The following is a 26,059-nucleotide window of genomic DNA, read 5'->3' as shown; positions in this document are numbered from 1 at the left end:
CATTCCATATGCATGGGCTGGAAGAACAATTATTGTTGTTATTTTTGTTAAAATGTCTGTATTGCCCAAAGCAATCTACAGATTTAATGCAATTCCTATCAAAATACCAATAGCATTTTTCCCAGAACCAGAACAAACAATCCTAAAATTTGTATGGAACCACAAAAGATCCTAAATGGCCAAAGCAATCTTGTAAAAGAAAAACAAACCTGGAGGTATCACAATTCCAGATTTCAAGTTATACTACAAAGCTGCAGTAACCAAAACATGATGGTACTGGCACAAAAACAGACATGCAGATCAATGGAACAGAATAAAAAGCAGAGAAACAAATCCACAATTATAATGGTCAATTAATCACTGACAAAGGAGGCAACAACATGCAATGGGAAAAAGAGTCTCTTCAACAAATGGTGCTGGGAAAACCGGACAGCTCCATGCAAAAGAATAAAGAAGAAAAAATATATTTCCTTACACCACTGATAGAAACACACTCAAAATGGATTAAGGACCTAAATGTGAGGCCTGAAACCATAGAAATCCTAGAAGAAAGCACAGGCAGTACCTTCTCTGACATTGGCTGTAGCAACTTTTTTTCTAGATATGTCTCCTGAGGCAAGGGAAATAAAAGCAACAATAAACCATTGGGACTAAATGAAAATAAAAAGCTCTTGCACAGTGAAGGAAACAATCAACAGAACTAAAAGACAAGCTACTGAATGGGAGAAAATATTTGCAAATGACACATCAGATAAAGCATCAGTGTCCAAAACATATAAAGAACTTATAAAACTCAACACCCAAAAAACAAATAATCCAATTTAAAAATGGGCAGAAGACATGAACAGATGTTTCTCCAAAGACAACACAGTGACAGCCAACAGATACATGAAAAGATGTTCATCATTTCTCAGGGAAATGCAAACCAAAACTACAACGAGGTATCACTTCACACCAGGTGGAATGGCTAAAATAAAAAACGCAAGAAACAACAAGTATTGGTGAAGATGTGGAGAAAAAGGAATCCTTGTGCGCTGTTGGTGGGAATGCAAACTAGTGCCGCCACTGTGGAAAACAGTACGGAGGTTCTTCAATAGAATTACTGTACGATCCAATAATTGCACTATTGGGCATTTACCCGAAGAATCAAAAACACTAATTCAAGAGGATATATGCACACTGATTTTATAGGAGCATTATTTATAATAGCCAAATTATGGAAGCAGCCCAACTGTCCACTGACAGATGAATGGATAAAGATATATGTGTGTGTGTGCGCACGTGTGTGTGTGTGTGTGTGGAGTGAAGTCTTATGCCATTAAAAAAAGAATGAAGTCTTGCCATTTACAGTGACATGGATGGATCTAGAGAGTGTAATGCTAAGTGAAATAAGTCAGTCAGAGAAAGAGAAATAACATATGATTTCATTCATATGCAGAATTTAAGAAAGAAAGGAGAAAGACGACAGACAAGCCAAAAAAATAGACTCTTAACTACATAGAGAACAAACAGATGGTTACCAGAGGGGATGTGGGTGGGGGATGGGTAAAATAGGTGAAGGGGATTAAGAGTACATTTACCTTGATAGAACACTGAATAACAGAATTGTTGACTCACTATACTGTACACCTGAAACTAATATAACACTGTATATTAACTATATATTTTTCAATTAAAATTTAATATATATACAAATATAATAAAAAATATGAATGTGTGTGTGTGTGTGTGTGTGTATATATATATATATTTTTTTAAAGATTTTATCTATTTATTTGACAGAGAGAGAGATCACAAGTAGGCAGAGAGTCAGACAGAGAGAGAGAGAAGCAGGCTCCCCGCTGAGCAAAGAGCCCAACTCGGGGCTCGATCCCAGGACACTGAGATCATGACCCGAGCCAAAGGCAGTGGCTTAATCCACTGAGCCACCCAGGCGCCCCTATATTTTTTAATATATTAAAAATACACACACACACACACACACACACACACACACACACACACACACACAAACATGTAATAGTCATATGAGCTTCATGGTGAAAGAGCTTCCTAAGTGTATGAGGGGAGGTGATACAGAGAGCCTCTGGTGACTGATCCTGAGTTGAGGAAGCACATTCGTAGCAGAATCAGGGAAGAAATCCAGACAGGGTTCCTGAGGAGCAGCAGGGTAAATTCTTCGCACATTTTTTTATTTACCTCTATTGGATTAGATTCCATTTTATCTATCTTGTGTGATTTTTTTTTTTTTTTAATGTCAGGAAACATTATCTTGGAAAATAACTTGGCTATCCTTATAAGGAGATGACTTTTTTTTTTAACCTTTTTTTTTTTTTTTAAAGATTTTATTCATTTATTTGACAGACAGAGATCACAAGTAGGCAGAGAGGCAGGCAGAGAGAGAGAGGAAGGGAAGCAGGCTCCCAGCTCAGCAGAGAGCCCGATGCGGGGCTCGATCCCAGGACCCCGAGACAATGACCTGAGCCGAAGGCAGAGGCTCAACCCACTGAGCCACCCAGGCGCCCCAGGAGATGACTTTCTGAAACACACACACACACACACACACACACACACACACACACACACACGTGTGTTTGTTTAAAAGGAAAGGAAGGGAAGGGAAGGAAAGGAGGGAAGAAGTGGAGGAAGGGAGGGAGAAAGCAAGCAAGAAATCCAAGCAAGCAAGCATGCAAACAAGAGAAAAAGAAAATGGGGGTCTTGGTCATACAAACACAAGGAAGTGAGTTCTATCAACAACCTTGTGGTAATTTATTACAGCAGCAATGGAAAATTAATAAACGCTCTTGACAACGGGTCCCTAGGACTGGCTATCTGACCAACCATCTGTCCATCTGAGATGCAGTAAGGAAAAGGACAAACATTTCAGATCATATAGTCTAGCAGGAAAGAGACACATTAAATAGGAGTTAGAATTAACATGTGACAAAGGGTGGTTCAGAGATATGGATGAATCTAGCATGAAGTTTGAGGAATGGCTTCCTAAAGAAGAAACCCATAGGATGAGCGGCATTAGATGGGAAAAGGTCGGAGAAGCTGGCGTGTGCTGAGGGACAGGGGGCCATGGCACACTCACAGAGGGAAGGTGCACTATAACCAGTGTGTGCACAATATTGGGGGAGGGGGGGTCATGATGCAGAACAGGGTTAACAGGAGCCCAACCAGAAGAAGGTTCGAGGGCCATATTAAAGAATTTTGATTTTTTCCTAAGGGTTAATTGGTAGCGATGAAAATAAACCTGTGAATAGATTTTGAAATTTAAAAAATTCACTTAGCCTATAGCACAGAAAATGGTCAAGGGGAAAGAGAATCAAGATTAGATTTAAGTTATTATAATAGCAGGTCTGAGTGGTTTTGGTGGGAATGTATGGATATACTGAGGATGTGGGATACAGATTCGGACATACAATCAATATGGGAATAGGACAGAGGATGGCTTGTGGAATCAGTGGCCAGTGCAGTGCCATTTGCTAAAATGGGAAATCCCTAAGGAGAAGAAAGAGGTTAGTTTGCTAAGATTTCTACTGTTACTGCGGTATTTGTGGTTTTGGGGTGATGGGAGCACTGCAAGGTTCACAGGCTGTTTGGGATCCCTAACTCTAAGAAGCCTATGGGACATCCAAGTGGAGAAATTCTGAAGGCATTTCTATCTAAGCATCTGGAGCTCAGGGGAAGCTATGAGGCAAAGAGTAAGAAACACAGGGCTAAGAACAGAAGCCTGAAGAAACATTTAAGGGATGGAAAGAGACAAAGGAGCAAACAAAAATGTATGAAAGGAAGTGGTGACAGACCACACAGAGGATATGGATCGTGGAAGCCAGAGGAAAAGAACAGTTAAGGAAAAAGATTTTCAACAGACCAAACAGGGCTGAAGACTATCTGGTATGAACAGAAAGATGTACACTAGAGTCTGATACGGACTGAAAAGTGACCTCTAGATTTTGCTACACACACACCACAGGTAATCCCGACCCGCATGATTTCAGGGAATAAAAGGCCGACGCATGGTTTCTGCTTCCTGTTTCTCCACTTGGTCAGTCCAGCTGCGGGCTTGTGGAATCAGCGGCTCACCAATCCTTCCTTCTCCAACCTACGAACTCCTCTTCGGATTCCATCTTTAGGTTTCTCTCTGGTCAAGGGTCTCCCTCCCAACCTAATCAATCATTCAGTCCTCATCTACTCACGGTGAAGCTGGAAAACTAACCAACTAAGTCTTGAGGCATTTTCTCACAGTGACTTTAAGAAACTGGTGATTTTTTTTTTTAAAGATTATTTATTTATTTATTTATTTGACAGAGAGAGAGAGAGAGAGAGAGAGAGAGATCATAAGTAGGCAGAGAGGCAGGCCAGGGGTGGCGGGGGGAAGCAGGCTTCCCGTAGAGCAGAGAGCCCGAGGTGGGGCTTGATCTCAGGACTCATGAACTGAGCCAAAGGCAGAGGATTTAACCCACTGAGCCACCCAGGCGCTCTAAAACTCGTGATTTTTTTTTTTAATTTTTTACATTATTTTTCTTTACTTATCTGTCAGAGAGAGAAAGAGAGAGGGAGGGAGAGCACTAGAGCAAGCACAAGCAGGAGGAGCGGGAGGCAGAGGGAGAAATAGGCTCCCTGCTGAGCAAGGACCCCAACTTGGGACTTGATCCCAGGACCCCAGGATCATGACCTGAGCTGAAGGCAGACACAACTGCCTTCAGAACTGAACTGTGTTCAGACCAACTGAACCACCCACCAGGCAGCCAAGAAACAAGTGATTTGTAAAATATACCTATTTATCTGCATACCGCACCTAGCAGCTAGCTGACTCTGGGGGCAGAAGGCGGGCCAGTTTTGTTGCGGGTTGACACATGCATAAAGACAATCCCAGCGGAGACTTCAGGGGTCCTGAGGGCAGAATGGTATTGGTGCCACGGCGCCTGCTCCCTCTGCTGTACAAGGGTGTTTTCCTTACCTTCCCAGCTGCATCACAGCAGCCTCTCTTCGTCGCCGGTTTCAATGAGCATCCACTTAGAATGATGCTGTAATTTTGAACTGTACACTTATCTTAGATTTGCTAATTTGAAAACACACATGCACACAACTCATCTGTAAGTAAGATTTAACCACCCAGCAATCTGAGCAGCAGACACAAAATTTCATTTGGTATAATATCTAATACTTATGTGAAGCTAATTAAAGATAATTTGGTCTTAATGAGGCAAAGAGAATATAACAGTGTTAATTTCAAAGTAGGCTGATCCATGAAAGTCAAGTAAAATCACTTCCTAGGCCCAACATTTCCAAAGACCTGAATATGACTATCTGATGATTCCCACATTCGTATTAGCGGTTAGAATGAATAATCCTTCCCATCTGTGTAATGTTCTATAGTGACTGACGATCCTCTTATCGTGATCTCACTGTATGCTCACAACAGTCCCACGGATGCTTGGGTGCAGACGTCAGCCTCCACATTTTAGAGATAAATAAAAACCGCAGTTATACAGCCGGCACACAGAAACCTGGAAAACCGTATTTGAGGCTCCATGCACTCTGTACCTCACCTCATATTTTTACTACCTGCAAACCTGAATTATTTTTTTCAAAGGAACTTGCAGCAAGAAAAGCACAGTTAAAGAAAATACTGCCCATTTGCAGCACTGAGCCACCTTAAAAATAGAGACATTTCTAATTGGCTTACTTTATGATATAAGGAGAAGGAAACATTTATTACTCACATCTATGAAATCTAAGCAGAGGGTTTGAGTGTGACATCACACAAATGGTACTTCAGACCCAGGCGACTGCAAACCAACAGGCACATATGGGAAACACATTTCAGAATGATCCTCCTTATGGGCTGCCACCTATATTTCCTTCTTCTAGTTTTATACTGCTTTGGGCATTTTTTTCACTTAAACTTTTTTCATTAGGGAGTCCTTTGATCATTACAAACAGTTTCTATTCAATCCTAGAATCAATGGTCTCTTTGGAGTGTGAGATAGTAGCCATTTCCATAAGGCCAACTAGGGGTACCATCCACTCTGTAATTTCCACTACAGAAACTGGACTGGACCGTGACAATGGGGCTTGCACCATTATTAGAGGGTACTACTGAGCCATGCCAGCCTATTTTATTATTTTTGCCTCCTAATTATCAAGTGTTACAACAGAATGTTGTAACTACAAGAATCCCAACTCGCCCCCAAACCCACCTCTCCAAAGAACAACTATATTTGATTTCTATTCATCTATTTAAAGAGCAGCATATAAAAGGATACTCATCTGATCTACCAGATGAACTAAATGTCTAGAGTGCATCTCCTTGAGGTAGGAACAATAGGTTTTTCTTGACTAAAGTAGCTAGATCCAGGGGTGCCTGGGAGGCTCAGTGGGTTAAAGCCTCTGCCTTTGGCTCAGGTCATGACCCCAGGGTCCTGGGATAGAGCCCCCCAACGGGCTTTCTGCTTAGCAGGGAGCCTGCTTCCCTTCCTCTCTCTCTGCTTGCCTTTTGCCTACTTGTGATCTCTGCCAAACAAATAAATAAAATCTTTTAAAAAACAAAATAAAAAAAATAAAGTAGCTAGATCCAGACTGGCATAGTACATAGAAGGAAATACTGAGTGAACTTCAACACTGAGCCAGATTACATGGTGGGGTCCAGAGAAACTCTCTTAGCTATTCTCTATCCTAAGCAAAGGGATATGATGCCCCAGGGCTTGAATTTCAGCCATGACCCACACCTTGACTCCAAAGTCTCTGGCTTTTTCTACCTGAAAGGAGTGGGGAGGGGAGAACTGGCTCACAAAATAACTCTAGCTATATAAGCCTTCTAAGACAGTATCCTTAGTCCATTCTTCTCCATTTGTTAAAAGAGAAAACATAACATTACACCTACATACCCTGGTAAAATAAGAAACTTTAGGGGAAAAAAATTTCAGTGACCTCCGAGTACAAAGGGGATCAAACTTCTCCTTTGGCAGGTTTTCAATCTGGGAAAGACGAAGGGAGATTGATTACATCAGAAAATCTAAGATGTACCTGTTTAGAATTACACCTTTATACCTTGTGAAGGAGGCCTTGAAGTTATGATCTAGCAGATAACAATCTCAAATTCCTTATCAACTCAAGTAAGTGTATCAGCAGAGGTAAGGAAATACATGAAGGGAACTTTTCTTCCCACATTTAAGTGCATTTTTAATCTGTCTCGGCAACCAGACAAATAGGTACTCAAAAAAATATAAGAGTGAAGGTAGTTTTTAAAGTACCGCCTTAAAAATCACAAAGGGTAAACCACTGGCAAGTGCATACCACTAAAGTGATCAGGCAGTTAAACAAAGAATAATTCATTCAGAGTGAGCCTCGTGAGAAAACCTAAAAGATAACTCCAGAGTCAGAACTGATGAGTGAGGGACTACCTCACCAGGATAAAACAGGGAGATCGTAGCGTTGAAATTTATTAAACTGAACATACAGATAATGTTTCCATGCCCTTTTGTCACTATCCATGATACCATGGGCAGGTAAAGAATTTTAATGAATCTGTAAAGCCCATCAAAAGGACTGTCAGAATGCATTTCTCAGGCAGAGTTTGCAATGTCTTATTTCCAAGGATCCCCTCCCAGTCAGGTCTTAAAAGCGGCAGAATCACATAGAGCTTATCCAGTTAAAGCTTTATAGGAGGAAGAAGAATCATTACACAACACTGTCATTCTTCAGTGAATGAAACATTTCCTCTATCCAACCATCAAGCAGCTGTCAAAAATGATAAGATATGAAATTACTTGCAGCAATCAAGGCCAGTATCAAACATGCCAAATAATGACAATGGTTGACATTGATAGCACACTTACCGTAGTTGTCATAGACCCTGTGCTAGGCTATTTACTTCTGTTCTCTCATTGAACTCCCACAAAATCCAAAAGGTAGGTGCTACCATTATCTAATTTTTCTAGTGAGGAAATCAAGGCACAAAATAGTTAACTAGTTCAACATAGAAGAACTGGGCTATGACTGGCTCTTGAGTTTTTCTTAACTACTACTATACTGACTTCCTAAATGACAGTAAGCCATGGTATTTTGCAGGTTTGTTGTTGTTTTTCAAGATAACCGTCATCAGAGAAATACTGTGTTTTCTATGTTAAAGTAACACTTTGGGAGGAAAAAAGTTTCAATAGGTTGAGAGAGGAACATTTGAAGATTAACACTACGAGATTATTTTTTAGAAATCCAATTAACTACCACTCAATCTGCTGGGAGTGTGTGTGTGTGTATATATACCCATATATATAACCATATATAAAACTACATACAGGGGAACCTGGGTGGCTAGACGCTTAAGCATCTGATTCTCAGTTTCGGCTCAGGTCATGATCTCAGGGTCATGGGACAGAGCCCCATGCCAGGCTCCCAGCTCAGCAGCGAGTCTGCTTGTCTTCCTCTCTCCCTCCCCCCCCACCTCCTACTCATAGTGTCTCTCTCTCTCTTTCAAATAAAAAAAATATTAAAAAAAAAAACCTGTATGTGTAAATAAAACCTAGGCAACTATCATATGATTAGCAAGAAGGAAGACTGGCTTGGTAAGACAAATTCTTTGTGTAAGCACAATCTGACTTCCTTTTTCCATTTTAAGGCATGGTCTTAATATCTTAGACTGAGGAAAAGGCAGAGGTGCCTGTACTTCAATAACATTTTGAGTACTGGCAATTTGGCCAGTGGTCAATCCAGTGTCTCCACCTAGCAATTCCTTGAGTTCAACATCACCTCCTATTTGACCACTCTTTTTCTATCTTATTCTAGGCAATCTGAGTCTTTTTCATGCCTGATGATTTCTTGATTCTGCCACTGAAGTTTGCAGAACACTGTCCCTTTCATTTAGAGCCACACAGAGCTGGGTTGTAATACTATACTTCACCAGTAGGTGTCATGACCTGAAACATCACATAGGCCAACTGGAGGACCTCTTAAATGGAGACTGAGGGTTATAGAAAACAAGTGATTCTACTTGTATTCAGCTTGAAAACGTAGAAATCTCTACACTGGATTTATCTGCAATGTAAAATACTCCAAACTGAATTACCAATGCTGCTATGAAATCAAAGCTTAATAAGTAGCATTATATAAACATAAATATCTTTGTCACTGCTAATATACTCACTTTTCCCCCTCTACCTACATTTACTTTTTAAATTTAAAAACTATGCAATAACCAAATAATTGCTTTAAAAAACAAATGCAGTTTTGATAGGTCTATAAATAACATATAGCTATAGAAGAGACACGGTATACCCGCATTCAAAACAATATCAACTTACCACTACTGCCACAATCTGCACAAGAGAGGAGTTCTTCTGGTTTCTTTTCACGATTTGATTCTTTAGTCCCCAAACAGAAGCTACATATCGGAATGGGATCAGCACGGGGCTATGATAAAATTAAAATGAAAAAATACTATCAGTTTTCCATTTCAAAATTAACAACAAAACATTAAAGTCAAAGCTTCTTACATATTTCTTAACAATGGAAAACCTGCTGAATAAGGTATTCCAATCAACATTTCCTGATTAAAAACTCTTTAATTATTTGATGCTTGAAGTATTACCTAAATACTGTATTTAAGATTCAAAAGGAATTCTTATTAAACCAATGAAACCTAAGACATTTATAGATTATATAACCTTCCTAAAATGAACATTATTAAAGATCCTCTTGGGGGCACCTGGCTGGCTCAGTCGGGACAGTGTGTGATTCTTAATGTCAACAGGTCATGAGTTCAAGCCCCGTGTTGGGTATAGAGATTATTCAAAAAAAAAAAAAAAAAAGAAAGAAAGAAAGAAAAGAAAAGAAAAAAGAAAGAAAGAAAGAAAGAAAGAAAAGATTCGAAATCTCAATCATTGCTCTAATTTATAAGCCTATAATAAATGGGCTCATCTATTCAGTATTATAATTTATTAATATCATCTAGTTGTTCTTTCAGACTGTTTTTACTCAACTTTATCAACTGTTTTAGTGCAGGTTACTATTATTTAATCTATTAAATTTTTGACCTAAAATATTGTTAAGGTTTTAGGTGACATAATAACAGAGTCAGAACTAAGCAAGAAATTTAAAATTCTGTAGGATTACTTGGGAAGCGCAAAAGATCATTAACAAGGACTTTCTGGCACCAAGGTCTTCAAAAGTAAATCATACCATGCCACACAAAGGAGATAAACTCTCAATCTCTGACATTCCCACTTTAATAAAAGATCAACAAAACATTTGTCCAACCTCCTAGTACTCTTTAGCTCTCACTGAGGAAATTGCTTTTAACAATGTATAAAGTGTCTCCAACGTTATTTATGGCTACCAGCAATGCTAATATTCCTATTCGTATGAATAGTTGACTCTGCCTACAGATCTGGTCACATTTATTCTGAACAGCCAAAACTGTATGAAAATTAAAATTTTATTGCATATTCCAAGCCTTCACACATGTTGTCTCTAGCCATCTGAATGTAACTATAACGTATTTGTATTTGAATCTCATGAATCAAAAATTCAGGGCAGGAAAAGTTAGCATAATCATACATGTTTTTTTAATGTAAATTAAAAAACAAGATTTTGCAAGGTCTAACTTTTAAAATATACATCAGCATAGAATAAACCTCATTTGTTCAGCTACTCTATCCCAAATGCCTAGTTAATACATTGCCCGATACACAGTAGGCACTCAAGATGTATGTTAACTGAATAAATGGAAGAAACATATGCCAGTTAAAAGAAGAAACCCTCATCTCTAAGATACTATTTCAAATGGTTATAATGATTCCAACAAATGTCTTGGTTCACTGTGAAAACATGTCATCAAAAACCAGATTCATCTTAAGATTGAGGATTTGCAAAATTGTTCAATATGATTGTTAATTTCATCCTACAATGTGTTCATTATCTTGCCCTTATTTTCAGTTTAATTTGTTCTTTTAATATGCACAGGCTTTACTTTCTGAAGTAGATATGCAAATGTATTTTGTAGCCCCAGTTAAAAAGCAGAGTATAAAACACTTTGTACTAGAAAAACCCAAAAAGACAAGCTACAACAAATTGGTCACTGACTCCAGCCACAATTTTTTAAATGCCAGATAATCAGCACTGCATAATTATGGATCCATAGTTATTACTTGCAACTGCTCAACTGTAGTACCTTGGGAACACTTTTGTTCCTTTAAATAGCAATTAAAAGAACAATCTGGTTTTAAAGTGACAACATTCCCTTGATAGATTCTAGCTAAAACCCAGTTCTTGTACTAATGGGATTCCTGCTTTCATTTGATATAACAATGCTCAAGCCATTGCTGCCATCCTTGTGGTGATAAATAATTTACAAAATGTCACATATCATTCATGCAATGAAACAAATCCAAATCTGCAATCCCATTTTTCTTTCCCCGATGAATTTTTAGCTGTAAGAAAGACATGGCCATCAGCCAGCACTCATGCTCATTTTTCGTTTTTAACTAAAGGTAACACAAAGGACAAAGGTTGCTAGTAGTTCAGGGCCAGAAAGACTGATGTCCCACACTCTGTCCAATAATAGAAAGCATAGATGCTATCACTTCACGCTACATTCAAGTGAACCCCACCACGCGGATGTATGCTCACAACCATTTATTTTAGGGATAACTATCTCACAATACTCTATAAAACCACTGCATTATACAGAAATGTCTGCCCTGCTGAATTATTGATAATTCAAGGCACTTTTTGCTAACCTCAGGATAGCCGAGTCTAATTAACTTAAAAAAATTGTCACTTGTAAGAAATCAAACTTTTAGAGTAATGCATGTAAATGGGTCACAAAATATTATGATTCACTATTCTCAATCAGGCTTCATATAAACTGTTTCAGAAAATAATCCCTGTTAATAGATTAAAATGGACTGCCATCAGAAAAAGGTCCAAATAAATGGCAATTCAATCCTACACAAGTCCACCCCGGACAAATCATATTTAAGAGGTCTGCAAATGAAACCAAACATCCTAATTCCTAACCACTTTCTTTGAAATTTCACAAAGGCACCTAACCTGTTGATCACATTTTCTTACCAACATGACTGTTTCAAACTAATCTCAAAAATTAATACCCATGATGGATAGGTTTAAACTCTGCAACCTGCTCAGGAAACTACTCCTCTTCATCTCCCAAGCAATCGACGGTCCTAGTGTAGCTGCTGGGCTAGAAGCCACTTTGTACTATCTCATTTAATCATCTCAACAATCCTGCCAGGAACATTTATTATTAGACCCATTTTTCAAAGGAAACTGAGGATCTGGGAAGTGAGGTAACTTTTTTAAAGTTGCCCCAAGTTCAACTGCGGTACTGGGACTCAAACACAGGTCTGTTTTCATTAAAGCCCATTTCTTGCCTTCAGTACTTACTCCTCCACCCCCAACTTCTCTCCTCTCAGAAAAACAAACATTTAGAATTATCTTTCCACCAGTGGGAATAACTCTTTCCTAATGTGTTCATAATCTTTTCCATCCAATTTCTCCCATGACCAATCACATGTTTTTTAAAGCTATTTTAAAAGCAACCACTACTGTCCTACATATTATTTATTAGTTACAATGGTGAAAAGGTACTGTTACAATGGAGACACCACCTTATCTAAGTGATCAAACCTATCACCAGGATGTGACAAACTAACATTATGTGCCTCTCAAGTGTGGCATTAAAGGACTCAGCACAGCCTATGCATGGTTCTTGATGGAATTACTCACCCAGAATCTAACCATAAGGAACCAATCAGGCAAATCCAAATATAGGGACATTCTGAAAAACTACTAGCCTGGACTCTTCAAAAAATGCCAATGTCACATAAGACCCAATAAAGGGCAGAACCAATTTATACAACTTAAGTGGCCCAAAAACTAAACCCAGTCTGTGATTCTAATATGGATTCTAGATTTTTTTAAAAATTACCCTGGGGCGCCTGGGTGGTGCAGTGGGTTAGGCGCCGACTCTGGGTTTTCGCTCCAGTCCTGATCTCAGGGTTGGTGCTCAGTGTGGAGTAGGCTTGAGACTCTGCCTGCCTCCCCCACCACCCCACTCTCTCTCTAAAATAAATAAATAAATCTTTAAAAAACTTTACCCACAGCTATTAAGGACATTACTTGGATAATTAGGGAAATACACACTAAATAGTAGACAATATACAAACCGGATAGAACATAAATTTCTTCAGTCAACCCAACTGAGTTCATATGAGAGAATGCCCTTGTTCTTGGCAATTATGTGCTAAAATATTCTGCAGTAAAGTGTCAAGATGTCTATAACTTAAGCTCAGAAGATGCTGGGGGGGGGTGGGAATTGTGTATTTGTCCATGTATTAACAATGTTAAAGGTTGGCAAATCTATGTGAAGGTTACATGGGAGTTCATTTTATTATTCTTTCAATCTTTCTGCACATGTACAGTTTAGCAAACAAAACACTGGGAAGGGGGTGTAAAATAGTACCCCCTCCACTCTTAAAAAAAGATCTAGAATGGATTGGATTATTATATAATTGGATTACATGCATTTATAAAATAATGTATCTCATTCCAATTAGTGATTCACAGGCAATACAGAGGACAGAGGGACTGTCAATCTGTATAGCAGGGGGATGCAAGTACCAACACTCTTGAGGACAAATGACCCAGTTTTTTTTCAACAAATAAATTAAAAGGGAGACAGAATGAGTAAGCAAGGCAGAGAGAAGGATAGATTCAGAATAAGAACCAATAGGTTAAGAGAGATTTAAAAGGCTAATCTACCAATCACAATGTATGGTCCTTATCCTGATAATGATTCTTTTTTTTTTTTTTTAAAGATTTTATTTATTTATTTGGCAGAGGCAGAGCACAAGCAGGGGAAGCAGCAGGGAGAGGGAGAGAGGGAGAAGAGGGGAAGCTGCTGGGCAGGGAGATGGATGCTAGGCTCCATCCCAGGATCCCAGGATCATGACCCGAGCCGAAGGCCAATGCTAAACCAAGCTACCCAAGTGCCCCTTGATAATGATTTAAATAAAGTATAAAATAAAACAAAATAGGATGACCCATTAAAGGAAATGGAGCTAGTCAGCCTTGAACAGACTGTTGGGAAGGAACAAGCTGGATGTCTTCATCCCAGGAAAAAGGGCTAGATGTGCTCTTCATGGCTCCAGAGCGCAAAACCTGAACAGGGCTTATCCTAGAGGGAGTTAATATAACAGAAATGTCCAGATATTGAATGGATTGTTTTTTCCTGCTTCCTTTATTTTTAAAATTATGGTAAAATACGCATAACACAAAATTTACCATTTTAACCATTTTTAAAGTATACAGAGTTCAGTGCCATTAAGTATATTCATTGTTGTATAACCAGTACCATCATTTATCTCCAGAACTTTTCATCTATCCAAATTAAAACTCTGTCCCCACTAAAAATCAGCTCCCTTCTACTTTCTGTCTCCATGAATTTGCCTATCCTAGGTACCTCATATAAGTGGAATCATATAGTCTCCACAGGATGGATGATTTCTGGAAGGCCCCCTACAATCAGAAAACACCATGGGGGAGACTGGACCAGGATGGTGAGGATGCCACAGAAGACAAGGCAACCTCACACAAGCTGGGGGGCCCTTTCCGGATCACATATTTTAATGGTTCCATGGTTGGATAATCTCTGTGTCTCTTCCCAACTCTGCTTTAATTTTTTTATTGATTCCATTATACTTAAAAAGACATATTATAGTAAGTCTTCAGGACCCTCGATCTCAAAATTAAATAACGTTTTCTGAGAAAACATTCTTTAATTCCAAGACAATTCATTTTGAGAAGTTTTATATTTGCTTATGGTTGCTTTTGTTTCTGCCCTGAAGGAAACCACATGTTTATTAATCTTGTCAGTCTAAGTAAGTGGAGAAAAATAAATGAAAGTTCATGCTAGATTGGAGCCAGGTGCACATCCTCTTTGACAATGACACAAGAAAAAGGTTTTGTCTCCATGATCTCCACTCACTAAGGACACAGCCCTCTCTTTCCATTATCCCCTATGGATTCATCTCCAAGAGTCATCTAGAACGTTCTTGAATCTACTTATTAAAAAACACACCATTTTAGTTCCTCCTGTGAAAAGCAACTCAGTATATTTCATTTGTGTATTCATACCTGGATCATTGTAAAGCCTGGATTTAAATATTGATCTCTGAGTCACAGTTTTCCTTCTTCAAAAAAGGGCACCATAGTGTCCGCATTGTCTAGCTCTGTGGTTGCTAAAAGCTCAAATGTGTGTGAAAGTTCTTTACACACTATAAAGCTCTATTCAAATATTATGATTATTATAAAATTCACTTCAGCTATAAAAATAAAAAGAACAAACAACAAACAACTTCAAGTCCTTAACAAACATCAACACAAATGAATTGTTGTGGAGCTTAGAATTAGTCTATAATAGACTTTGACTCTGTGCCCCATGATAAATATTAATCTTAGAGGGTTGTTACGGGGTTTTTTTAAACGAATTAATCAGGGAGTAAATGAACAGGATAGAAAATGTGTCCATGAGAGCCAAGAGGCCCAAGTTACTAAAAGGAAAGGTCAAAGAAAAAGATGCCAAAGGAAGAAAAGCACAAATATAAAAACTGTAAATACCACAAAAGTAAACAAAGATGAATTTAAATCCTTTATACCTAAGTATCAAACAGTTCATTTTTGAAGTATGTTCTCTACACTTCAACTCAGACAACTTAATTTGGTAACTCCAGGGTGTGTTGTATAGAAAAGGGTTTGAAGGCTCGTCCATATGCATCTCTTCAAATTGTACCTTTTATCATCTCCTACCTGCAATCTGAGGTTAGGTCATGGTTTGCTGTTTACCAAAATGCTTTCCTCGAGTGTCTCTCAAGTGACAAACATGGACAGAATTGTGGCCTTTTCTGTCTCTGTTTTACAGGTCAGTTAAACACCTCCCTAAGGTCACACGGCTGTCAAGACCAAGGGTCCCAGGCTGCTGACTGCAAGCCCTTTGCTCTTGCACTCTACCATGGCTAGACCCTCATTTTCTTTGGCGCTCAGATTCAGATAGCACCTTATCAGAGAGGCTTATCCCTGACCCTTCTCTCTGAAACTGCATTCCACCAGCACCACTGCAGACCTCCCTGGCCTTGCTGTGCTTTTCTGCATAGCATTCCTCACTGTCTGACATATTCTGTATCATCTGTCTATTTTGTTTCACTTACTGAACTATCAAAGCTCCATTCTGAGGTCACAGACTTCGTTCACTGCTGTAGCTCCAGCTTCAAAGTGCATTTGTGGAATAAATGAACAAATGAACAAACTGCTTTTAGGTTAGGAAGTGGTTCCTCTGGTTCAACAAGGTCCCAAAGACTATTGTTCTTTAATATGTGTCCTTAATAACTGTAATAGGATGTGTTAAGCAACTGTCAATGTCAAGGCAGCTTCCATCACTGTCCAATCTAAAGGCTTTTTTCCTCCTCTAATCATTTATAATGAATGACCGTTTGCGCATAATTGTCCTTTTCTGGGTATAACCTGACAAAATAGAACCAAAATTTAAATATCAGCTGGGAGGAAATGATCTCGCTCAGTGACAGTCGCTATAGGTTGTGTAAAATACATCAGGGGCCGTGCCCAGTGGCTAGTACCTAACTGTGAGCCTCCCAAGCTTTACTCCCCCTCTCAAGAAAGAATATAAGTTTAAAAAACATAGTAGTAGGAGTCAAGGAAGATGAATACACTGAAGTGAGAATAAGAAAATTATAACAAGAGCATGCATCTGTTCAATCTATCAAAAATATTTTACAAATTTTGGTGCTTTACAAACTTCACAACTGATAGCACAAGTACCACAGAGGCTGAAAAATGTCTGGTTTTTCTTTTCTTTCTTTTTTTGGACACTTATCTAATAAAGAATTAGGTTTCATTTCTTGCCACTTAACCCACTCATTCAACTGATCAAGCTCACTCCTAATTAGAATATAGATCACGCACACTCAGCATTTCCCTTTAGGGCAATCTGCTGTAGGATGTAGTCTTTGGAAATATAGTAACTCTGAAAGTACAGACTTCCCGTGATGCTCTAAATTGTCTTGGATTTTAAGAGCATTATCTTGCTCCCATCAGCCTGTGCTATAATGTTTAGTTACAGCCACGCCTCTGCAGGAAGGCTTGGGGACTCGCTCACCCTCGTGGCCATCCTGAGATCCCTTCAGATCCTTCAGGGGCACAAGAGAACCTTGTTTGTGACATGTCTGTTGCCATTTTCTCTACAGTTGCAGACCTTTTTGTTTTATTCTAAGGCTATTCTTGCAATTCTATTGTGAATTTTGATCGGAATAGATGCCTAAATAATTTCTTCCAGAAGATAATTGGAGATACTGTAAGACTTCTCACAGGCAACAATTTTACCCTAATTTTACACTCACCATATAGATTTTTGTTCTATCACCTCCCCTGCTCATTATACTTCTCTGTGGGTAATTGGTTCTGTGAGGGAGCACTACATTATCCCCACTGGCTCTGGACTGAGTTTCTGCATTACTCTGGGCAAAAGGATTTATTATTGCTAATGTATGGAGATCTTAAATGGGACTGCTATATTTTACCTCCTTGTCACAGTGAAGAGGGTTCTCTGTATTTTAAGACTGACAAGTAAATTAAATCTAATAAAATAAAAATATTTAAACGTGTCTCTATACATATTCATAAATATGTCACTTCTTTTTTCATTTAAAGAATCACTTAAAAACAAAAAAACAGGATAAAATGACCAATACTGGGAAATGCCCACAATCAGAAGCTGATTCAGAAAGAAACAAACAAACAAACAAACAAACAAAAAAACAGTAAAAGCTTGGCCTCAAAGAAATAAGAAAAGGAGAGAAGGAAAGATTTTCTAAGAACATCAGCCCCAACAGTTATCAATTGTGTGGAGCTAATTGAAATGCTCCCACTGTATATACTCTAGAACTTGTTCTAATTAGGCAGGTGTGCCATTTATAAGAGTGCTGATTAAGGAAAGGGATTCTATTGGAAGGAAACAAATCTAATCTGGCATACAGCATTTAACAATAGCATCTCATTTTTGTTGTTGTTATTTATTTGGTTTTGGAGATAAAGCCTACAAATTTGCAGAGGGTGGGGAGCCCAGTGAAACAACTGCCTTCCCCAGCATCTTTAATTTCTTATCTGGACAGGGACTTGGCTTCTAAGATTTCATCTGAACGTCCCTCCTCTACCCCTACCATTAGAAACTGCAGATACTGCATTTATCTTCTTAAGAGGGATCAAAGTCTGATTCAACACAGCTGGAAATTCAACACATGGTTACAGGAAGTCTGCTTAGGATTTACAAACTATTCTCTTTGGCAAGCATGTCACAATATTAGCAATGTAATATAAACTCTACTCTAGGTTTTGAAAAATGGAATTTAAAATCAATTCATATTCAAGTGTCACAAATCCTTAATGTTTTTTTCCAAACTATTTTTTTCTTAAGAGCAGTTTTAGGTTTACAGGAAAATTGAGAGGAAGGTACAGAAATTTCCCCAATCCCCCTGACCCACACATACATAGTCTCCCTCATTATCAACATCCCTCCCTTCCCCACACCCGAGTGGTACCTTTGCTAGAAGTGAAGAACCTACAATGAATGTCATGTAAGTCACCTGACCCCACAGACAACATCAAGGTTCTCTCTTGGTGTTAGACATTCTATGGGTTTGGAAAAATTTATGCTGACATGTCTCTACCTTCATGGTATCATACAAGGTATATTCACTGCCGTAAACATCCACCTGTTCATCACTCCCTCCCCTCTAACTCCTGGCAACCACTGATCTTCTTCATTGTATCCATAGTTTTACCGTTTCCAGAATGTCATACAGCTGGAATAAGAAAACTGGCTTTCTTGGTTGCCCCAAGGCATTCATTTAAATCTAGATGGGGTGCCGAATACCCCATGTAGGTACAGTGTGAATCACAGCCATTCTCATTACCAATTCCACCAAGAGAAACCTGCACTAACTGCTCAGAGACACAGGCTACTGAATTTATTGTAATTAGATCCAAAAAGAGAAGGAGAATGGTGAGAGGAGACATAGATAGGTAGCTATTAACTAGAAAAGTCACATGTTAGTCAGCTTCTCAATATTATCATTACCATCACCAGCACCCTGACAATTTTCTGCATTCAGAGATTTATGTCAGTTAAGATGCTATGTACTATTCAGTAAGTTACTAATGTTTACTCAGCACCCAACTATGCCAAGGAGAATATAATTGGTACTCCAAGTGCTTGTTGTCACAGAACGAATAGAAGTAGTGTAATTCCATTACCACACTTAATTCTCAATTGCCCTGTAGGCACATAAACCATCTGGTGTACAGAGTTTCCATGCCCTTGACTTTTCTGCTTTCGTTTTCCTCACTTTCAGACTACCTTTGACCCTTTCAATTACAGTAGTCATAAGCAGCAGGAAAAGAGAATTGTTAGGGTAATTACTGACCTTGCTTTTTTGGACTCTTCCCTAACTTCTTTGTGGTGGGGTTCTAAATCTACTGATGCTTTGGGTCAGGTACCCCACGAGCACTTAAATGACACTATTGGTGATCTCTGCTCTTTGGTGCTCCGGCATGACTGCAAGCTGTGTGGGAAGCTCACACAACATAAGCCTCCCCCCTGCCAATGCAAGCTACAAGAAGAGAAACACCAGATGTCCCATGTTTTCCCCCCAGGGGCAAAGATTTTTAAGCTCAATTTCCTAGAATGAAGCCTACTAAAGGGTATTCAGTAGGTAGAGGAAAGCTTTGTAACATCTTTTTTTCTGTGTGTATTTTAAGTCAAAGCTTAGTACACTGTGAGCTTTTTGAAGGAGATCCTTGTTTGTTTACCTAAATTAGCACACATGATGACGAAGCCTACACTGCAGATGTTTGATAAATATTTGCCGAATATATACATTTAACATTATTTCTCATACCTGGTACTTGCTCACTGTTTCCCAAATTACATTTTTACTTTAGTATATAAATGGTAAATAAAGAATAGAACAGCATGTGGTTATGGGTTACAGTACATACTTTTAAAATGTTTGCCCATTTTGAACCTTCATATACACTCTTACATTTTTTAAAATTGTAAAATATACATAACATAGTATGTACCACTTTATTTTTAACTAGAAAGTTCAGTAGCACTAAGTACTTTCATGCTGTTGTACAACTAACTTAATGTATATTTCACATATAATGGAATGGACAGTTCAAAGTTTTGAATAAATGCATATACTCATGTAAACACACATCTCTAACAAAATACAGGACACTGCATAACCCCAAAAGTTCTCTCCGGCCCCTCCCCAGTCAAGTCCTTTCCGGTCTCCTTCCCAAGTACCCACTACTCTTAATTTCTACCACCATAGTTCGATTTGACCTGCTCTAGAACTTCATGTAAACGGAACCAAACACGGAATTCTTTTTGTGGGGCTGCTTTCAACTCACTATATTGTCATAGTCATTCACATTGCTGCATGTATCAATAATTCATTTCAAAATTTTTTCAAAAATTTTTCAAAGTTTTCAAATTTTCAAAAGAAATCATTTCTTTTTTACTGCTAAGTATTTTAACTAATAACCAAAAACTTGTTTATTCTCTCTATAGATGATCAGCATTCAAGTTGTTTTCAGCTTAGAGCTAAAATGAATAAAACTGTTATAAACATTCTTGAATAAATACTTATGTGGACATGTGTTTTCATCTCTCTTGTGTAAATGCCTAGGAGTGGAACAGCTGGGTCATAAGTCAGGAAGATGCTTAACTTTATCAAAAACCCATAACTAAGTTAATCGAGAAAAGGAAAAAAGTTAATTACCAAAATAAGACATAAGAAGGGAGAATCAATACAAATCTTGAACACATTGAAATGATGGGAAATACCATGAAGAGCTTTATGCCAAAAAATTAGACAACTCAAATAGGCAAATTCATTGATAGACCAAATTAATAAAACACAAGAGAAAAAAGAACATCTGAGTAACTCTAAATCCAATAAAGAAAATGATTCATTGGGGCGCCTGGGTGGCTCAGTGGGTTAAGCCGCTGCCTTCGGCTCAGGTCATGATCCCAAGTCCTGGGTTCAAGCCCCACATCAGGCTTTCTGCTCAGCAGGGAGCCTGCTTCCTCCTCTCTCTCTGCCTGCTTGTGATTTCTCTCTGTCAAATAAATAAATAAAATCTTAAAAAAAAAAAAAAAAGAAAAAGAAAAAAAAAAAAGAAAATGATTCATAACTTTAAAAACAACAACAACAACAACAACAACCCTGAAAAGAACTCAGGCCCAGACACCTTTGCTGGTAAAATCTTTCAAAGATTTAAGAATACAATACCAATCTTACAGGATCTATTAAAAAGAAACAAAACAAACAAAAAATAGAAAAAGAGGAAGTATTTCTCAACTAATTTTATTAGCCCAGCATAACTGATACCAAAATCAGATGAAAACATTACCATAAAAGAAAATTTAAAGAACAACCAGTATCTCTCATTAACATAACCCCCCATTTGTTCTCTTCTTAAATTAAAAAAAAAAAAAATCAACTTTCACTAAGGTATAATTTATATATAATAAAATGTACCCTTTTAAAGTTGGTCACTACATGTATAATTATCACAACAACAGAAACTCAGAACCCTTTTGTCACCTCAGAGAAGTTCCCTTAAGGGTGAGCTAGGTGAAGGGGATTGAGAGCAGACTTTAATCAGCACTGAGCGCCGTATGGTATTGTTGAATCATTGTATTATACACCTGAAACTAAGAGAACACTGTATGTTAACTATACCAGAGTTAAAACAAAAAACAAGTTCCCTCAAGCATTTCTGCAGTTCCATTCCCTCTACAGACCCAAGCAACTACAGATCTGCTATTTAATATCATACATTATTTTGGCTGTTCTACAATTTCATGTATGACATCATACAGTGTATACTCTTTGTGACTTCAAGTTTTTTATATTCATCCACACTGTTGAATATGAGTAGTTTATTCCTTTTAATAGTTCATAGTATCTCACTGTATCAATATTTCTAAATTACTTTATCCATTCATCTATTGATGGACATTTGCACTCTACAGTTTTGAGCTGTATGAATAAAGCCAATATGAACACTCGTGTAAAAGTGTTTTTGTTATGTATGTTTTCATTTTTCTTTGGTAAATACTTAGGAGTGGAATTGCGGGGCCATAATGGTAAGTGCCTGTTTAACTTTATAAAAAGTCGTCAGTTCATCCATGGTGACTGTACCATTTTACACTCCCAGGACTCGCAGCTGGCATTGCCAGTCTTTTTAATTTACCCATTCTAGGCAGTGCATAGGTATGTCCTGTTGTGCTTTTAATTTGCATATCCTTTCCAGCTAATGATGTTAAGATATGTTTTCATGTGCTTAATGGCCATTCATATATCTTTTGTGCAGTTTCTGTTGGACTCTTCTGCCTGTCACCATGTCTACTGCAATCTATTGCCAGACCACTTTACAGTGAAAAATCTGTTGTCCCAGCTAGTGAGAATGCTCCAAGCTGTCAGTTTTCAGTTGTCATGCCCTTCAAGGATTGCTTCTGCTGCAGAAGAGTCATGTCACCTAAGGACATGTGACATGCTCCCTCCTGGGGTGGCCCACATCCAAATGGTACAAGTCCTCATCACTGACTGATAAAGAAATATATAAAGGCATGCTTAACTTGACCCAACTCTTGTCCCAATTCTGTCCAGCCCTGAAGAGCCAATCTAGCCTCCGAGCTACATACGAACTCGGCCAAGGCTGTCACTGAGCTGCGTCAGTGCTCTCCTCCCTCAAAACGGACACAGCTTTGTTACTCTTCCTCCCAATGCAGATGATAATCCTAACAGCATCCCTTAATAAATATCCTATACACAAAACTTTTATCTCAGAACCTGCCTGCCAAGGAACACAATCTGTAACACTTTTTCTTTTTTTAGATTTTTAAAAATTTATTTATTTGACAGAGAGGCAGAAATCAGAAGTGGGCAGAGAGGCAGGCAGACAGAGCGGCAACCAGGCTCCTGCTGAGCAGAAAGCCCGAAGCAGGCTTGATCTCAGGACCCCGAAATCATGACCCAAGCAGAAGGCAGGGGCTTAACCCCCTGAGCCACCCAGGCGCCCCTGTAACACCTCTTTTTCAAATTGGGTTGTCTTACTGAGATGTAAGAGTTCCTCAGATATGTAAACTGAATACAAGTCCTTTGTACATATGTGTATATAGAATAATGTGTATTATGACTATTTTCTTGCATGTGGTGGTTTGTCTCTTCATTTTCCTAAAAATTTCTTTTGAAAAACATCAGTTTTTAAATTTGATGAGGTCCCATTTATCAGTTTTAATCTTTAAATCCAAACTAAGAAATCTTCTATTCCTAAGTTGCAAGGGCTTTGTATAGTATTTTCTTCTGATTTCTTGGTTTTTAGTCTTTAAGTCTATGACCCATTTTTTAGTTAATTTTTGTACGTGGAGTGTGTAAGAATCAAGATTCACTTTTTTCTGTATGTACATCCAATTATTCCAGCATCATTTATTCTGAAAATTTTCTTCTTCCCACTAAATTAGTCCTCCAATTTTGGTTTTTGTTTCCAAATTGATTTTGGCTATTCTAGGTTCTTTGCATTGCCATATAATTTTAAAAATCAGCTTGTCAATTCTAGGAAAAATAGTCTGCTGGGATTTCCACTGGAATTGTGTTGATCAGTTTGGAAAGTACTGACTTTGTAATATTACTGAGTTTTCTAATCCATGAACATAGGTATTTCTCCATTTGCTTAGGTTTTCTTTAACTTCCTTCAACAATGCTTTAGTTTCCAGGGTACATCTGTTGTTCATATTTTGCTAAATTTATCCCCATATATTTTCATACTATTTGATGCTGCTGTAAATGTTATTTCAATTTCTGAATGTTCATTGCTATTATACAGAATACAATGGGATTTATTAACCTTGTATCATTACTTCAGTTTACTCTACTTTTAATAACTTTCTTAAAGATTCCTTAGCATTTTCTATAATATAAATAATCAGGATGTGAAACTAGAGACATGTTTACTCTTTCTCCCAATCTGTGTGTTTTTCATTTCATTATCCTGCCTTATTGCATTAGCTAGGAACTCCAGTACAACGTTGAATAGAAATCATGAAAGGGAGCATACCTGTCTTACTCCTGACTTTAGGAGGGACATGGATGGTCTTTTACCATTACTAATGGTGTTAGCTATGGTTTTTGTTTTTTTTTTTTTTTAAAGATTTGTATCAGACTGATGAAGTTCCTTCTGTTCCTAGTTTGCTGAGAGGTTGTTTTTTTTTTTTAAATGATGAATACATTTTTAGTTTTGTCAACTGCTTTTCCTCTATTGAGATGATCAAATGTTGTCTTCATTTTAGAGTAGTAAGCCAACCTTGCATTTCTGGATAAATCCCATTCTGGATTAATTTTATAATATATTATCCTTTTTATATATTTCTGATTGATTTGCCAATATTTCTTGGTTTTGGTATTTATGTCATGGATAATAATTTCCCACAGTTTCCCTTTTTTTTTTTTTTAAAGATTTTATTTATTCATTTGATGGTGAGAGAGAGACAGTGAGAGAGGGAACACAAACAGGGGGAGTGGGAAAGGGAGAAGCAGGCTTCCTGCTGAGCAGGGAGCCTGATGTGGGGCTCCATCCCAGGACCCTGGGATCATGACCTGAGCCGAAGGCAGACGCTTAACGACTGAGCCACCCAGGCGTCCCCACAGTTTCCCTTTTTCGCAATGTCTTCGGGCAGTTTTGGTATCGAAGTAATGGTGAGCTCATAAAAGAATTGGGATGTGTTTCCTCCTACTTTCTGAAAGAATTTATCTAACACCTGGATTGTTAAATGTTTTAAAGATTTCACCATTTACATTCACTGCCTACTCTTAACTGTAGGTCTAAGGCCCCAGACACATAAATGAGTTTATATACATGAACTTGCCTTAAAAGTAAGAAAAAAATACGTTAAGTATTAAAAATCATAGCTTGAGGGGCACCTGGCTGGCTCAGTTGGTGGAGCACGTGACTCTGAATCTTGGGGTCATGAGATGAGACCTACATCAGGGGTGGAGTTTACTTCAAAAAAAAAAAAAAAAGATATGGCTTAAATCACTTCAATGAAAGGGTTATTTTTATTTTGTTGTTTTTAAAATTACATAGAGCAGCACTGAGTGGCTCCGTCAGCTGAGTGCCTGGCTCTTGGTTTCAGCTCAGGTTCTGATTTCAGGGTCATGGGATCAAGCCTCATATACGACTCCACGCTCAACATGGAGTCTGCTTGAGAGATTCTCTGCTTTTCCCTACTTTTCTGCCTTCCCCTGACTTTGTGCTCATTCTCTCAAAAATAAAACTTATAACTAAATAAATAAGATTACATATATACACGGTTACCAAAAATAAAGTACAAAGATATATAGAATGGAAGAGAAGTCTCCCAGCTATATCCAATCCCTGGACATTCAAATCCAAACATTTATTGATAGGCCTGGCACATGCAAATATATAGCATCTTCAAAAAGAAAAGCAAAAGTGAGTTACACTAAACTGTTTTCATTCTGATAAAGGTTATTACCACCCTTCTGCTTCTACAAAAATGTACATATGTGCATTTGCATGTGCAAATATACCTGCAGGATAAATTCCTAGACATGAGATTGCTGAGTCACAGAACATGGGCCCTTCTAACCACCTGAGGTTGTGCCACTGCATATTTCTAACATTTTATCAAATTTTCCCTTGTCAGTTTTAACTTAAACTTGTTTTTCAAATCATCTAATAAAAAGTGGATTCAAAGGTCACACTTTAAGGAAGAAATGAGAATTTTTTCCTTATTCCCTAGTATATGATAATACAAACAAAACTGTGCCTCCACAACCATTCCTAATTCATGGTTCGTCAGTCTCTTTGTATATATAAAAACTTCATTTTTTTTTAAAGATTTTATTTATTTTATTTGACAGATAGA

General features: G+C 38.0%; 1 protein-coding gene across 5 annotated transcripts in view; it reads right to left on the bottom strand.

Annotated features, from left to right (window-relative positions):
• KAT6B (lysine acetyltransferase 6B) overlaps positions 1 to 26,059 on the bottom strand; it is a 191,012-nt gene that overhangs the window by 61,155 nt on the left and 103,798 nt on the right. For all 5 annotated transcript variants that reach the window (XM_047701348.1, XM_047701347.1, XM_047701346.1 and 2 more), the window contains exon 4: positions 9,309 to 9,417. In XM_047701348.1, the coding sequence (XP_047557304.1) occupies positions 9,309 to 9,417 (109 nt within the window). The remainder of the gene's footprint in view (positions 1 to 9,308; positions 9,418 to 26,059) is intronic.

Source organism: Lutra lutra, chromosome 14 (genome assembly GCF_902655055.1).
Source record: "Lutra lutra chromosome 14, mLutLut1.2, whole genome shotgun sequence".
Lineage (NCBI taxonomy): Eukaryota > Metazoa > Chordata > Mammalia > Carnivora > Mustelidae > Lutra > Lutra lutra.
The sequence above is the reverse complement of the archived record's forward strand: the minus strand, read 5'-3'. Positions and strand labels throughout refer to the sequence as shown.